The following is a 15,939-nucleotide window of genomic DNA, read 5'->3' as shown; positions in this document are numbered from 1 at the left end:
AAGTATATGGGCATGTTAGGGCAACAACAAACGTACAAATGGAAGAACACAGCGGCTAAGAGAGAGAAAAGTTTGGAAAATAAAAAACACTGATAAAGAAAGAGATTGCAGAATGCAGGCCAGCTGCTTTGTGTGCCCGTCTAATTTGCAGAAGAGTTGAACTCATGAGCCAAACAGCAGGGATTTAACCCCTTAATCTCCACATACAGCTCCAAACGCTTTGCCTCAACACTGGCTTAGACAAGAAATTTAGCAACAGATTACAACTGCTGCTTTACTAAACTCTTACATGGTTTCCGGAGTAAATACAGCTAAACATAATTTCCTTCTCCTGTAGATTATGTTCTAATAGATCCTGTGAACAATACATTAATTCTCTGGTTTATTAATCCTAAAACTACTACCAACAAAGTTATTGACATGGAAGTAAGCCTTCGGTGAGCTGATAAAGATGATAATAAAAAGGGAAGCTAAATTAAACATGGACTAATATTAGACAGTGGACTATTTTGGGGACACACCTCCATCTACTCAGAATAGCTTCACCCTGGCATGCCTTAAATCTCTTTCAGAATCAGAAACAGGTTTATTGCCTGGTAGGTTCGCACATAGCCTACTAGAAATTTGACTTGATGTCATGGTGCATAGATAAAATATAAAAAACAAGAAATCTAATATAAAACAAAACATCTTTTACACCGTAATAAAATATAGTTAAATAGCAATAAAGTAGGTTGTAGGTTGTATTGTGTCCAGTAGTTATGTGAGATGACTGGGGGGTGCAGACTTCCCCCTCTCTCAACACCAAACAGACTCTAGCATACATATTTACCTAAATGTGCATAAATATATATAGGTCAGTTTGTAACCCGCATCCAAGATCACATTCTGTCTGCATACGCTGACGAGGCAAGACAGTTAACCTATAACAAACATCCCTATAAATACAAAGTGACACTTCATTACATTTTCAGCCGGTGATGTCCAATGCGTCTGGTGAGTTGTGAGTTGGACACATATAGATGGTGGGGGCTTGGAGATTTGGGTCAGGGTTCAGGCAGGCGGTTGGGAAGGCTGGGTCCATGTAACGTTAGCTCTGGCCGTAAGCAGAAACTTTGCATGACAGGCAGGTCACAAGGTGGCGGTGTTATGACGGCGTGCCCAATCAAAAGGGCGCCCCGTCAGTAAACACAGCAGTCACAAATCAGAGAGCTGCCTATCTATCTGTCTGTCTGTAGTCACACACACACACACACACACACACACACACACACACACACACACACACACACACGCACACACACACACACACACACACACACACACACACACACACACACACACACACACACACACACACACACACACACACACACACACACACACACACACACACACACACACACACACACACACACACACACACACACACACACACACACACACACACACTCATAGTACCTCCTTTGCAGTGGGGGGTGATGGGTGCCCCTGTACACTCTCTGCGCGGAGTGGAGGAGGGTGCAAGGTGATGATATCATCTTCCTCTGGAGGCTTCCAGATGTACTGCTCCCCATTGCCCATGAACACTGGCTCCTGGTAAGCAAAATCAATTGAAGAGGGCAGGTGAGTGAATTCAACTGACACAGTGCAGCAATTTTCAAAACATGTTTTTACATGTTTGAGAAGTTGTGGTGTGTCTGACTGAGTGTCTGTGGTTATAGGTACATAATGACCATGTTGCACAGCATTAGTGAAATGGGGTGTGTGTGTGAAAAAGTAACAGTTTATTAAACCCCAGTATTGTATTTGCATATTACCATAACATACTTAAAAAAATAAGGTGTACATGAACTGCTCTCGTTACTTTTTCATCACTTCTGGTGTTAACAAAACAATTAGAAACCAATTAGAAATAATAGTAGTGTGTGCACATGTGACAGAGGAATATTAAACTTTGATTAGCTCCCCCTGTGCAGTGAGGCTGAGTAATAGAAGTAGGGGCACAGCAAATGGCTTCAACATGTGAACATTATTTATTCCCACACTGGCTGCTGGCTACCTGTTAGCCGTTTCTAGATAGACTTTCTGATAGATTCAACACACACACACACAGACGCACACACACAGAGGATTTTTGGCAGTCTGCCAAGCTCTTACATAATCCATCCTTCCACTCTTTACTCTGGCACTCTAATACTGTGCTGCAAAGCACACTGCAAAGAGGCGAATGGGCGGTATAAACACATACGCACAAACATGCACATACATGCACACTCACACACCGTCAAGGATTTAGCAAGCAAAGATAAAAAGGTCAACAACTGGGCAGACATCCACAGCCAAGTAAAAACTGTTTAAACAACTTTATCAAGCTCCTAAAATCACTAAACGGAAAGACAAAGTCACCTGTTTTATGCTCTGCCAAACACACACTCACACACACACACACACACACACACACACACACACACACACACACACACACACACACACACACACACACACACACACACACACACACACACACACACACACACACACACACACACACACACACACACACACACACACACACACACACACACACACACACACACACACACACACACACACACACACACACTGCACAGCAATACACACATACATACAAACTGGATATTTGTGCCAACAAACCCACAGGAAAGGCTGATCACCATCCGATCATTGTCCCTTTATTTCCCTCTCAGAACTGCCCTAAACTGTTTACAAACACATCCAGCTGGCACACACAACTCCATTATGCATGTAGGAAACTATAATCGGAGACAACATCTTAAAAACAAGATATTAAGGTTGGTTTATGTTTGTGAAATTCTATTTAACCTATTTTATTTTATTTGGGGTTATTTTGTTTTGAAAAACTGAAAATATGATGACACATACAATGACTATACTCGATCATTGTAATGTATACATGTGTGATAAAAGCAAAGATAAGCCATCAGGTTCTGTAAATTGGAATATAAAGAGTTGTTTGTTTGCAGACAGTGCCCTCTGGTGGTAACCATACTGAGTTACAGTTTGGTAAGGTGACTTGTTAGGGGATTTGATGCATGAAGCTTTGTACAGAACATATTGATCCGATGATTCCTGTACCTTCGGGAAGGTTTGCAGGTGAAACGGCTCCAGTGCTTTGCGCGGAAACTCCTGACTGCGATGAAGTGGAGGAGGAGCTGTAGAGGGTGAATCACTCACACTCGATTGGTCTGAATGGCTGTCAGCACCGTTATTTTCCTTCCTGTTTGTCTTGTCGACCTTGAAGTATTGAGTCACCAGTGGAAACATCACTTTCAGTTATAGAATACAGCTAAAAGCCCTGTATCATACATGTAAAAGTAGTTCAACAAATCAAAAATGTAACATTTTAAGTTCATATCAAGCAACTTTTGTTTATTTTTGATATCTGTCTCCAAAATGTAAATATAAACCGCTGTCTGTTATGATGCACAGTTCTTCTTAAGATGACAACTTATTTCTTTCTTGCTGCTTCCACCATTCTACCATTCTCTACCACTCAACATGGTGTTGCAATACTTATATTTTCAGCCACAGTTGATCATATCAATCAGAGTACACAGCTCTTCTTCAGACTCATTTCATTTCATTTCAAACCTTTATTTATACAGATAAATCCCATTGAGATCATTGATCTCTTTTTCAAGGGAGACCTGCTCAAGTAGTTCCACATAATAAAGTTTGTGTGACTGATTCATTTCACACAAACACTACTTTATTAGCGCTAAATGCTTGATTTGATAACATCACTTATCATGCATATCAGCATACCAGATCAATTCCATCAAATCCAATGACCCAACTTTCAATTTCACTGAATCAGGTGATGTTATCTTTCGATTTTTGTTTGACGGTGTCATGTTACAGCCTACATATACAGTACAGCAACATCTGTGTTTTGTTTTAGTACACAATACACTTCTTGTTGGTATCCTACAGTATCGTTGACGTCTACAGCCATACAACACATCGCAAGGAATCCATGAGTTGATTTAAGTCTGAGAAAAATAAAACTTCCATTAAGGGCGCCACCACCACTACTAATTTAACAGAAAATACGATTTAATAAAAATTGAAGTCAATGTTACCTTTCTGAACTTCCGTATGGAAGCGTACTCTGCTGCAGTTTGATCTTGGATGGCGAGAGAGTTGACAGAAGACAGAGGGGACCTGTTGACCCCATTCCCACCATTACCTCTTCCTGCCAACGTCCCGTTAATGACACCATTACCTCTGCCGTTCCCTCTGCCACCCTGTAGGAAAAAAAGACAAAGAAACACACGAGTTATAAGCTTACCAGAGATGTCAGTTTCTCACAAATATGTGTGACGATGCAAAACACACAGCAGCTGCAGCTCGAACACTTAAGAGCCACACACACACACACACACACACACACACACACACACACACACACACACACACACACACACACACACACACACACACACACACACACACACACACACACACACACACACACACACACACACACACACACACACACACACACACACACACACACACACACACACACACACACACACACACACGCACACACACACACGTTGATGATGCATGCCATCCACAGGCAAACAAAGAAATAACTGTTATAGCCGTCAGACTAAAATCTAAAATATTGCTGCTATTACTATGCTTTTCTGCAGGCAACAGGTTAGCTTGGGTTAGACTTGTGAAGTAATGACCATATATTTACCCTTGGAGTTCATTTTCTGTCTAATAAATATGAATCACTGGGTGTGAGGCACTTCACATTTTCACATTCAACTCATGATACAGGATCTGTGTGTATGTACGTACATTCACATGACCGTTCCCATTGCAAGCTCCGTTAGCCTGAGCGGGGGGGCTTTGGGCCGCTCTGATTGTAGCCGGAGTGCTGCTTGAGGAGGGCGGCGGGGCGGAGGGGACCTTGGGGCCTGTGTCACCTTCCCGGACACCTACGCTTTCATACAGCCCGTCATCCAGGCAGTGGGTGGGGGTGGGGGTGGGGTTGTTGCGGATGCCCACCTCAGTGTAGGTGTGGTCTCGAGTCTCCCCTCCTACTACTACTCCTACTCCTACTCCTCCTCCTCCACCTGCGCCACCTGCGCCACCTCCCCCATCTCCTCCCGTTTCCCCTCCTCCCCCCTGACCAGATCCCGTGGGACTGGTGGGGATCTGGGGAAGCTGGCGCCCATGGGAGGGTCTTAGGTCGTTCTGCGAGCGCCGACTGTGGAGCAGCAGGAGGTCCATGCTGGCTGGACGGCTCTTGCCAACAGCTGCACAGAGAGGAGGAGGAAGAGGAGGAAGATGGCGGATGAGAGGGAAGCACTGAGATAGTGTCATGGTTGTATAATATCTTGTCACTAACGGTCACTCATCACTTACAGTTTCCATTGCAGGGAAAGCGATTGATCTCATGCAGCCTGGTGTCAGATTTGCTCATGGAGGTCAGTTTTGGGTGTCGAAGGGAACCCTGCTGTCACACATATGAACACGTTAGTAATACATAAGGTGCATCTATTTTTTCAACCAGCTATTTAGGGAAAAAGTCGGCATGAATAGTGCAGAAGGAGATTGCGACAGGGTAGATATGGAGACAGGGAGGAGGGAAAGAGGGAGTAAAATGAAAGCATGTCTCACCATATTTACAGATGTCCCTTTCTCTCCGGCTGGGGGGTGCTTGCTCTTGCTTTTTCTGTCACAACATCAAAGGGAGGAAGGTCAACAGGAGCCGGTGGACAGAGAGAGAACATACACACTCAGAACAGAAAGATACTATCAGCATCTAACTTTGGTCGGGGCATAAAAGTCCTTGGTTTATATCAAGAGCCCAGTCAAACAGAGAGTGGAGCATGACTCAGGGTTTTGCCAATGCGGAGGATGTTTCTTTTCATGATAAGACCAAGAAGACTCATAAATATTATTTTGTAGTTTCCCTTTACTATCCTGTGGTATTAATCCTGTGCAACAAAGTATCCGGAGTAGTTTAACGCAGCATCGTGGATCCCTGGAGGTGGCAGTAGCTATGGGAACCTGTTGATATGGTGAGAGAGTGACGAGATGAAGACAAAAGCTCCTGGGTGAAGGTGTGAATGTGACAACTGTTCTTCTTCTCAACACATGAGTTCCTCGTGCTGCATATGTAGCATTATGGTGCTAGGGGCAGCAATTATAGAAACATCTTCGATTTATACACTTTTCTCAAAATATAACTGAACATATGACGGTGCATGGTCAGTTGTTTAAGTTCTTGTCACTACAGCTAGCTTTAGTTTCCCCAAGTGAGCTGAAAGTCACTCCTTTTCACACAAACAGATGGGGCCCATGGGAAAGGCTCCTCTTATAGATGTTCATAATCTCATGAAACAGGAGAGGTGTTAAGATAAAAGTGCCATGAACAGATAAAGATGTATAAAGAAGTTTTTGACTAATATCTTGCTCAATATCTGTGATCCTAAGGGGGATTTTTTAAATCAATAGCAGAAAATCAATAGTAGGTCTACCCTTTATTTGTACCTGACAAAGTTATTCTTAAACTGATTAAGCCTCTTAACATGACGTATATCCTTCTGGTGGCATTTACTTCCTTCTTTAGATCTTATCAATAGTGTGCTTTTATGTCCATGACATGAGCCGGACTGACATTTCTCTACATCCTTATCTGTGTATCCCATAGCAACAAAGCCACAGTGCAGCGTATGATTGGTCCCCGAGGGTTCTGAAAAACATCACTGGATGTTCTATTGCTCTCGCCTGGCTCGGAGTCTGATCCTCACTAAACCGCGGGGTGCTCCTTTGCTTTTGCCTGCTGAGGACTCTGCTTTAGAGGGGTGATGTGAGGCTGCTCTGACTCTGGCCTCTGCCTCCTCAGTGTCCTGTAAACATCATTTCATCTGATCTGACACTCGCAGCAATTAACATTCATTACTGCCACTCAGCTCAGAGCAGGGGATAAAAGAGGCAGAGAGGGCGGATGGAGGGAAGAGAAAGAAGGGAGGAGAAGAGTTCAGAAGTAGTAGAGGCACATAAAAGAAGGAGTGGATGATGAGAGTGATCTGGGAGGGCACATAAAGCTGGCAGCAGAGATAATAACACTCTCTTCTTCTTTTTCAGTGAGCCCTCTACTTTTTTTAAAGTAGTGTGACAGCCCTCTTACCTTTGGCAGCCAACGCAGACAAGGACAATAAGGATGGTGACCACAAAGGCGGACGCCGCCGCGATGGCTCCCAGGAGCAGCAAGTTTTGGTAGGTAGTGTTTGGGAAAACTCCATCTCCTTTGTCCTCCATGACACCCACTCCCTCTCGCTTACTCACTCACTTCCGATCAAACTCAAAATCCGCCACACAGACTGTCTGCTCAGGAAAACCTGCAGAGACAAGGGTTGAGAAAGAAAGGAAGAAAAAGACACAACATATGAGTGACATGTGAGATAAGAACAACCTGAAGAAATGCTGCAGAGAGAGATGTGTGTGTGTGTGTGTGTGTGTGTGTGTGTGTGTGTGTGTGTGTGTGTGTGTGTGTGTGTGTGTGTGTGTGTTTGGTGTGCCTCTGGCTTTTTGTCACCGTCTCTTTCTGACATATCAGTTTCTATTTTTGACTCACTAAGATGCACAGGAAATAGGACACCTTACAAGGCAGCCAGTATGAACGTGCCAAAAGAAAGGTTTCATCACACTGCTTATTTTTGGTGTTAAAAAAATATCAAATGATACCGTAACATTCATTTGACTAGCAGGAGAGATTCTAGTGTTAGTTAAACAGGAAAAACCAGCTGAGCTCCCCAGAGAAGTGTCTTGCTGTCGGAAGGACTAGATCTAGTGCTGCTACACTTCAGTTAGTGACAGCACAGTTATGTTTTCTCTTCAATAAATGTGGCTCAAACACTCAATAACATGTCTATCTTTTACAGTATGCTGCACTACGAAGAATTAGCACTTTCCCCTCACTTATACCCTAAATACTTCTACCTCGCTGACACACAAGGGCAAATAAACCATCTACAACCATCCACTCCTCACACACTCAGTGTATATCATATTCCTGCACTATTGGATTTGTTTGGACATATTTTTTGACTTGTTCTCAGAGAATACTGCGCGTTAGATTTAAAAGGAATAGTTTTGGAAAAATACGCCTTTTTGCTTTATTTCTGAAAGTGACATGTCAGACCACTTGTGTGTAAAGTACACAGCTGCAGGTATATACATAAAGTGGTACATTTTCACAAAAAAGCACTGTGTTTAAACTTAGAAAGACCCGGTGCAACTGGCTCGTGAAGTATAGCTTCCATAATGTCACTTTTATTTTTTTATTTTACTATACTTACTTGTTTGCCTGTCCTTATTTGTCTACCCTCCCTCATACTGTAAAGCGTCTTTGAGTTGTGAAAACCGCTATATAAATAAAATTCATTATTATTATTATTACTTAAACACATAATTTGTTCAGTTTGAGGAACATACATGTTCCGACCTATCAGCACAGGACATATGGAATTAAGGAGAGTCAAAACCTCACTGCTCTGCACATTTCCCGTAGGAACTTACATATGCTGCGCATTCCTTTATAAACAAGACAATGGCAGCAATGTGGTTTAAGTATTAGATTAGAGAGGAGCTGAACATCAGGGATCCAAATGACAAAGCAAGCAGCGAGCAGAAGGAGGTCATGGCAAGCTACTGTATATATTGTGAGTGAGAGAGATTCTGGAACATACCACCACAGGATCTGGCTCTAGCTTTCTGTTTCTTGGAGATAAAACTCCATATGTTTTCTCTCTATGTCCTCTTTTCTTGGTCCCTCTCTCCTCCTCCTCCTCCTCCTCCTCCTCCTCCTCCTCCTCCTCCTCCTCCTCCTCCTCCTCCTCCTCCTCCTCCTCCTCCTCCTCCTCCTCCTCCTCCTCCTCCTCCTCCTCCTCCTCCTCCTCCTCCTCCTCCTCTCCCTCTCTCTGTCTGTCTGCCTGACCCTGCAGATATGTGAGGCGATGCACGGCGAATGAATTAGCAGAGCAGAGGCCTCAGACAGCCCTTTATGGAATAGACGGGCAGGCAGGGTGCAACACCGTGGAGAGAGGAGAAAGGAGATGGAGAGGGTGAATGAAAGGGAAGGGGGAAAAGAGAAGCAATGAGACACAGGAGCAAACGAGTGGGATGAAAGGACAGACAGGTGGGACAAGATGCAAGAAACCGAGGGGGAGACAGAGAAAGAGGGGAGCACACTTACATCATGAAGGAGGAACGAAGAGGGGAGGGTGTATTAAGCAGTGGGGGAGGGAAAAGAGAAAAGAGAGTGATGAGACGAAGACAGTGAGAGAAATAACGGGGAAGCCTGCGCAATGAGCGCAGAGAAGGGGGGAACAGAGGGAAGGGGGGAGAGGCGCGATGAGAAGGAGGTCACCATCAGCGGTCTGTTCCTGCCTGTCAGCCCACTTCTGAAATATTCAGAGGAGAAACACAGACAGGGCTTCTGGACTGCCAGCGCACACAATGCAGAATTGGCGCACATGCCTCGCAGCAGACTTAACAGAATGTGAAGCTCACAAGTGGAGAACAAGCCTCTTGAGGAGGAGAGGCAGTGTGTGCACGACGCGCACAACGCCCCTGCAGCACGCTCGACAACGACACAGTTAGGGTGTTTATTTCAGCATCTGTCTTCCTCTCAGAGACATCATGAGTGAAATGATGACAATGGTAATAACAGCATATTGAGAATGATGACGGGGATGGTGATAGCCCGGTGGACGCCTGCTGCCGGGTGATGAATATCATAAAGATGCCAGCAATGATGATGATGATGATGATGATGATGATGATGATGATGATGATGATGATGATGATGATGATGAAGAAGGGTGCAGATACTAATGCCGATGGTAATGATGGCAATAATGAGGTCAAACTGAGAGCTGCTGAGACGCGTTGAGGGGCGGATGCTAGCAGAAGAGATGGCAGAGCAGCGAGCAGCGAGCAGGATGCAGCAGTGCAGCGCAACCACAGGGTGGAGGTTTCCTCTGAGATCACACACACACACACACACACACACACACACACACACACACACACACACACACACACACGCACACACACGCGCGCACACGCACACACACACACACACACACACACACACACACACACACACACACACACACACACACACACACACACACACACACACACACACACACATACACACACACACAGAACGAGACACATGCACAGCAGCATCAAATGCTACCTGGTATGTTGCAAATCTAACTCTTAACATTGCACAATCCCTTTGAAATAAAAAGTCAAACCATCAATTTATTTAAGCTTTATGTACAAGCTCTACAGTCTCTTCATTATGCAATATATGCTCAACAAAAGACAATCAGTTTCTACTCTTAGTAATGCTTGTTTTAAAATGTCAGCTTAGTTTTCATAAATCCATATATCCTTGAAAACAATTCAGGTTGCACAACATTTTGGATTAATTCAATCCCATCCCTCTATCCTACATCCCACCCACTCCATCGCCCCCCCCCCCCCCCTCCAACAATATCCCCTCAGGGATAGCATTCTTATTTGGTCAGGAGCTCAGATATCAGATCCGTCCACATTAAAATTGTATCAGGTTTTGCATCGTTGATTCACATTTCCTCTTAGGGTGTATCATTCACAAAACCATCTTCTGACCAAAAGCGTGTCATGGGTTTCTTGTAACATTTTCACGACGACCCTGATAACGTGTGCCAAGGACAGCATTTTACAGTGTTTTTAACGTGTCTTCTGTTGAATTAGATATTCAAATGAGTCATTAATAACCCAGAAGCTGGTTTTTAGACAATGCTTCGACAATGAATGAACAAAAGTGGGTCATTTCTCAAGGTTTAAAAATAACCTGATTTCAGAGATGACATTTAGATTTACAGTTACATTTAGAATGACATCATAAGTTGTAATAAATTGTTAATGCTTTGCGTAGACAAGACATGTGGGTTCAGCTTTCTGTGTCCGACAGCTTTTACTGAGAGAGCAGAACGAGAGAATAGAAGCGGCTGCAATAACAACAGAGCCCAATGCTGGAGAGAGCGTCAACTGGGAAGCTTTTATGAGGCTGAGGGTATATAAAGTATATTAAAGTTAACCTCAGCATTTCTTAGGTGATTCCCTGTAGTGATCTCAAATTATAGAAATCTTTTCGGGGAATATGAAGTGTATGGTTGTTACCGCACTGAAGCATATGGATGTAAAAAACATATTAGTATCGACTGTAAGAGGAAACATTTCAATAAGCTTAAGGTAAAGGTGCTTCAGTGTTGTTATGAGAATCCCTTCAAATAAACAGTGTAATACGGTATATGTAGACTCCCCAACCTACAACACAATACCTCTCACAGCATGAGATGCTCATTCCCTGCTAGGTTTAGATCATAATGTTTGCATCTATCAGTTAGAGAAAGTGTAACTGTGAACTTCATATTAAGGCCCGATTACATTTACCCACAATATTATGACCACTGGAGCAGGTATTGGATGCAACAACATATATATATGTTTTTAGATTCAGTTGTCACGCTTTCTGAGGATCATTATACCAGCTGTTCATAACAAATAAAAGGTTATAATGGAAATCACTGATAATAGAATATAGAAAAACGATGCGTCTCCAGAATTTGCCTGATCATTATGTTTATTTCAGTATCAAAGTTCAACGGGACAGTTGTCAGAATATTGAAGGGGCAAATCTGCCCTTCTTTCAATCCCATGGCAATTTGATGTACTTCCAAACTCAGAGCAAGATTATATTTAAAATAAAATATATACCCTTTAACTCAAATTATCTTTATCAATATTAACCTACAAATTCCAGTAATGATCGTGCTCGTTTGAGGAAACCTGTGTATTAATAATAATAATTGACATTTATTTAGCACCTTTCAGGGGACCCAAGGTCGTGTAAGATTTCCTGCAATAACTTTTGTGCTAAAGAATTTAGAAAATGGAAAATTCTTTTGAACAAAAGCCCTAGTCGCTGACTTACAGCAGTTTTAATTGGAACTACAACCCATGAAATACTCCCTATGAAAACTTCTCACAGAGAGGACTTTGTTTCTGTTCTGTTTCCATCAAAACCTTGGGCAGCAAATTAGCTTTCATTCATCTCCTTTGTATTAGTGTCAGAGATGGGTATCTCAAAACCTCAGCATATAAAAGTGAAACTATCGGCATCATGGCTCTGCCAGCAAGTCACAAAATTATTTGGGTGATTTTGAGTTAGATATTATCGATCCATGTAGTAAAATCATTGACTGTATATGAGTAAAATACAGTAGAGGGATCAATTCATTAAATATCCACCCAAAACCAGCTCCTCTGAACCATATTTATATTATTTCACGAATGTACACACCTTTGGTAAAAATGTTGAGGATTACGTTTAGTAGTTTCTTATCTTCTAATCTTAGTTTGCTAACGTCTTGTTTTCAGGTGTCACTACCAGAGGCTTTAATTCTGCATACATGTGCTGAGACAGTATTTTAGCTTGAGGTTTTCCCCCAAACTTGCCCAATGTATGTCCTGAGTTGAATGTGCAAATGTATGCCGATGACGTGGCCATCTTTGTACATGGGAACACTGACATGATCTCATCTTGTCTCTCTAATGCTTTGGACAAGGTTCAACACTGGCTGAACAACATTTCCGTTTTAAAGGTCAACTTAAAGAATGGTTGAGAAACAAACAGACGTGCAATCACCGCTAAATGCACTTTAACACAGGGGTATCTCCTCTTGCACTTTATGTAGCTCTTTTATCTTCTCCTGCACTTTATATGTCGTAGCTGCTACATTGTACTGCCATGTGCTTAATGCTTGTATATGCTGCTCTTGCTCTTTCTGCATATCATGTATTTATTTTTGCTATGTTTATAAATGTCATGTTCTTAAATGTTGTATGTGAGGGACTACGGATGGAAATGAGCTAAAAGCAAAAATCCGGCATATTTACATTTTGAAGCATTAATTGTTAAAAACGTTCATCAATGTGCAATGTCCCTTCAAATAAACGATTAAATGAAATGAAATGAAACAAACATGTGCATTACACTAAACTATTTAAATGACCCTAATTAACTTGTGCCCCTCCTCACCTGTGAACAGCAAACTTCCAACTCAGCTTTACACTCCGCTGGTCACGTCCCTGTTTCTCCCACCCAAAGCTGCCAGCACTTATCACATAAAGACTCTCCCCCGAAAAGCTTATTTTTCCTCCCCACATTGGATTAACAAAGCCGGCGTCCAAGCAATTTTCCTAATTGTAGCTAGAGATTCACAAGGCCGATATGTTCCTGTCATCTTCCTGAGCGCAGCTTTCAGTCTCTGTCATCACATTAGGACAAATCCAACTAAGTGATTATTATCAAGGGCAGCTGTAGAGTAAACCCTCCAGATATGAAGATGTGTGAGGAAGTGTAAGGCACTACTCTTGCTTTATAAATGAATAAAATAAAATACGCACACGCGACTTCAGAGGCTTTACACAACCTAAAAATCCGTTATTGGATAATATGAATTAGTTCCATTTCATCACCTCTTCAGCACCATGCCAACTCGATATCAACCTGTAATGCAGCAGTCCTCTAAATGCCCCGCCTCCAAATCAATCTATCACGCTATCTGAAGATCAGGCATCCATGCCCACATAATCTGAGATGGGCCGAAATAAATAGCGAGGATAGAGAGAAAGAGGGGAGCGCAGAGGACAGCATGTCTTTCTAAACATCGCTAGGGCAAGTTCATCAGAGGCACGGACTACAGCACATTACATCTGAGAGACGAGAATCACATCATGTCCATGGCAATCTTCGGCCCCGCGGGACACCGCTGCACTGTGCATAACAACATGGAGTGATGGAGGAGACGGAGAAGAAAAAAGGGAGAGAGAGAGGGAGGCTGAGAGACAGTGGAAGGGAGGGTTGCAGCTTAACCCTCTGACATTTCTGCCATCAGGATCCTATCTCTAAGCTTCACACCCACTGAGGACGAAGACCTTATATCGCCACTTAGAAATTCTGTTCGCAATTTAGTGCCTATCCCAAAGTGACCTGCTACGAGCAGCCTGATAAGAAATCCAGTGGATTTAACCTGCTGAGCTATTTGTCCTGGACTAACGCTCTAATCTTATAAGCAAGAACAAGTATCATTTGGAGTCTGGTCAAAGCTTCTGGCAACATCCTGTTCTTAATGAGTGAGAGTATTAAGAGACACGTTGTAAGTACATAACAAGTTCATTTATAAACGGGTAAAGAGAGAGATAATCGGGATCGTAGCCACTTAGTTGTTGCTATATAAAATATAAGCTAGACCTAAAATAGATTTTCTATTGCTGTCCAAAACAAAAAATTATGAAGATAACATTTATTTATCTGTTGAACTCACTCGGTTCCCTCATTAACATGAATGTGGACATCTATTTTAAGTTGATCCCACACACAAGGTGCTGCTAGTGTAAATACTAACAAGAGCACCAAGTGTGCTGATCCTGTTGAAAACAGTCCAAAACAAATGTGCGACTTTTACCCAATTTGATTAACGTTTGACAAAGACTACCGCTCTCAACTCTTTAAGCAAATGAATGGAGCTAAGAAATGTGACGATACATTTGTAACCATTTTTAAAAACTTGCAGTTCAGAATCTTGCCCAAGAAAATTTCAATTAGTGACATTTACTTTACATTACAATTTGGTGAATTTTCCTTTGTACTGCATACTCAAAACATATTATGTAATTGCTTAATGAATAAATGATAGGCTGTTTATTATATATGATTGCACTTGCACCTGCTACGTGATGATTGTGCTATTTTTGTCGTGCCTGCCTCATTTATATCCTTTAACTCGAGGGGGAGGGGAAAGAAATCTTAAAATGTTAAATGCATAAACAATAGTCAAATCCACTCTCTACTATCCTCAGCAGAGGACAGTTGGCAGTTGCACTCTGGTTGCTGTCGGGTATAACGGAGTGTTTGTTTTATCCCTTCCACGCCCAATAGTGTGTCTATGATGTTCTCAAATGGCAGCCTGGATGTTGTTTTATTTTAAGAGTAACAGAGGATTTTGACATTTCACTCGTTTGCCTCATCCTGTGTCACATGGCGAAATCTTTCCACCATAAAACAACAAAGAAAATCCCAAAGGTTGCTCAACACATTTCTTTGTTTCTCTGAGTTCTGGGTCTGTGTGTGTGTGCTGCTGAGTACAGGATGTGCAAAGCAAATAACATCGAACATAAATGTGGGCTAAATGCTAGTGTACATACCCTGAAGCCCACTGCTAAATGGAAGTATTTACCCTTGGTTTGTATGTAAATGTACCACCAAAGGGAGGTGTGTGTGAGAGTTTCCGTGTGTAGAGAGGCTGTGTGGGTCAAGCTAATAAAAATATAAGAAATAGAATGGATACATTTTGTTCCATCTGTGCTTCGCGAGTGCACGGAGGACAGTACCACTGAGAGACTTAAGCCGCAGATAGAGTTTAGTGCTGATCCTACACACTGAGGCAAGGCAAGACCCCATTTTCCTCTCACTTGACTCAACTTAATTAACCAGAATGAGTCGGAAGCAACATTCAGGATTTAAGATGTATTATTATGGGATTGAGGATCTCTCTCTCTCTCTCTTTCTCTTTCTCTTTCTCTTTCCCTTTCTTTCTTTCTTTCTTTCTTTCTTTCTTTCTTTCTTTCTTTCTCTCTCTCTCTCTCTCTCTCTCTCTCTGGTTGACTTCAGTGCTAACTTCCTGCTCATTACTTTAATGATGGTGCTGCTGTGAGCTTATGCTCACGAGTGCAGTTTGCTTTTTAACACTGCAGTCTGGGAATAGGGAAAAATACATACACAGC

General features: G+C 42.5%; 1 protein-coding gene across 2 annotated transcripts in view; it reads right to left on the bottom strand.

Annotated features, from left to right (window-relative positions):
- The window catches only part of LOC117449531 (SKI family transcriptional corepressor 1), an 85,632-nt gene that overhangs the window by 5,539 nt on the left and 64,154 nt on the right, over positions 1–15,939 (bottom strand). The window contains exons 3-9 of one of the 2 annotated variants that reach the window (XM_034087262.2): positions 7,220–7,430; positions 5,704–5,758; positions 5,449–5,539; positions 4,879–5,339; positions 4,146–4,310; positions 3,139–3,297; positions 1,462–1,596 (exon numbers count right to left, since the gene is read on the bottom strand). In XM_034087262.2, the coding sequence (XP_033943153.1) occupies positions 1,462–1,596; positions 3,139–3,297; positions 4,146–4,310; positions 4,879–5,339; positions 5,449–5,539; positions 5,704–5,758; positions 7,220–7,350 (1,197 nt within the window). In that variant the 5' untranslated portion in view covers positions 7,351–7,430. The remainder of the gene's footprint in view (positions 1–1,461; positions 1,597–3,138; positions 3,298–4,145; positions 4,311–4,878; positions 5,340–5,448; positions 5,540–5,703; positions 5,759–7,219; positions 7,431–15,939) is intronic. The other variant, XM_034087263.2, reaches the window with a different exon arrangement.

Source organism: Pseudochaenichthys georgianus, chromosome 7 (genome assembly GCF_902827115.2).
Source record: "Pseudochaenichthys georgianus chromosome 7, fPseGeo1.2, whole genome shotgun sequence".
Taxonomy (NCBI): domain Eukaryota; kingdom Metazoa; phylum Chordata; class Actinopteri; order Perciformes; family Channichthyidae; genus Pseudochaenichthys; species Pseudochaenichthys georgianus.
Note: the sequence above shows the minus strand (reverse complement) of the source record. Positions and strands in the feature narration are given on the sequence as shown.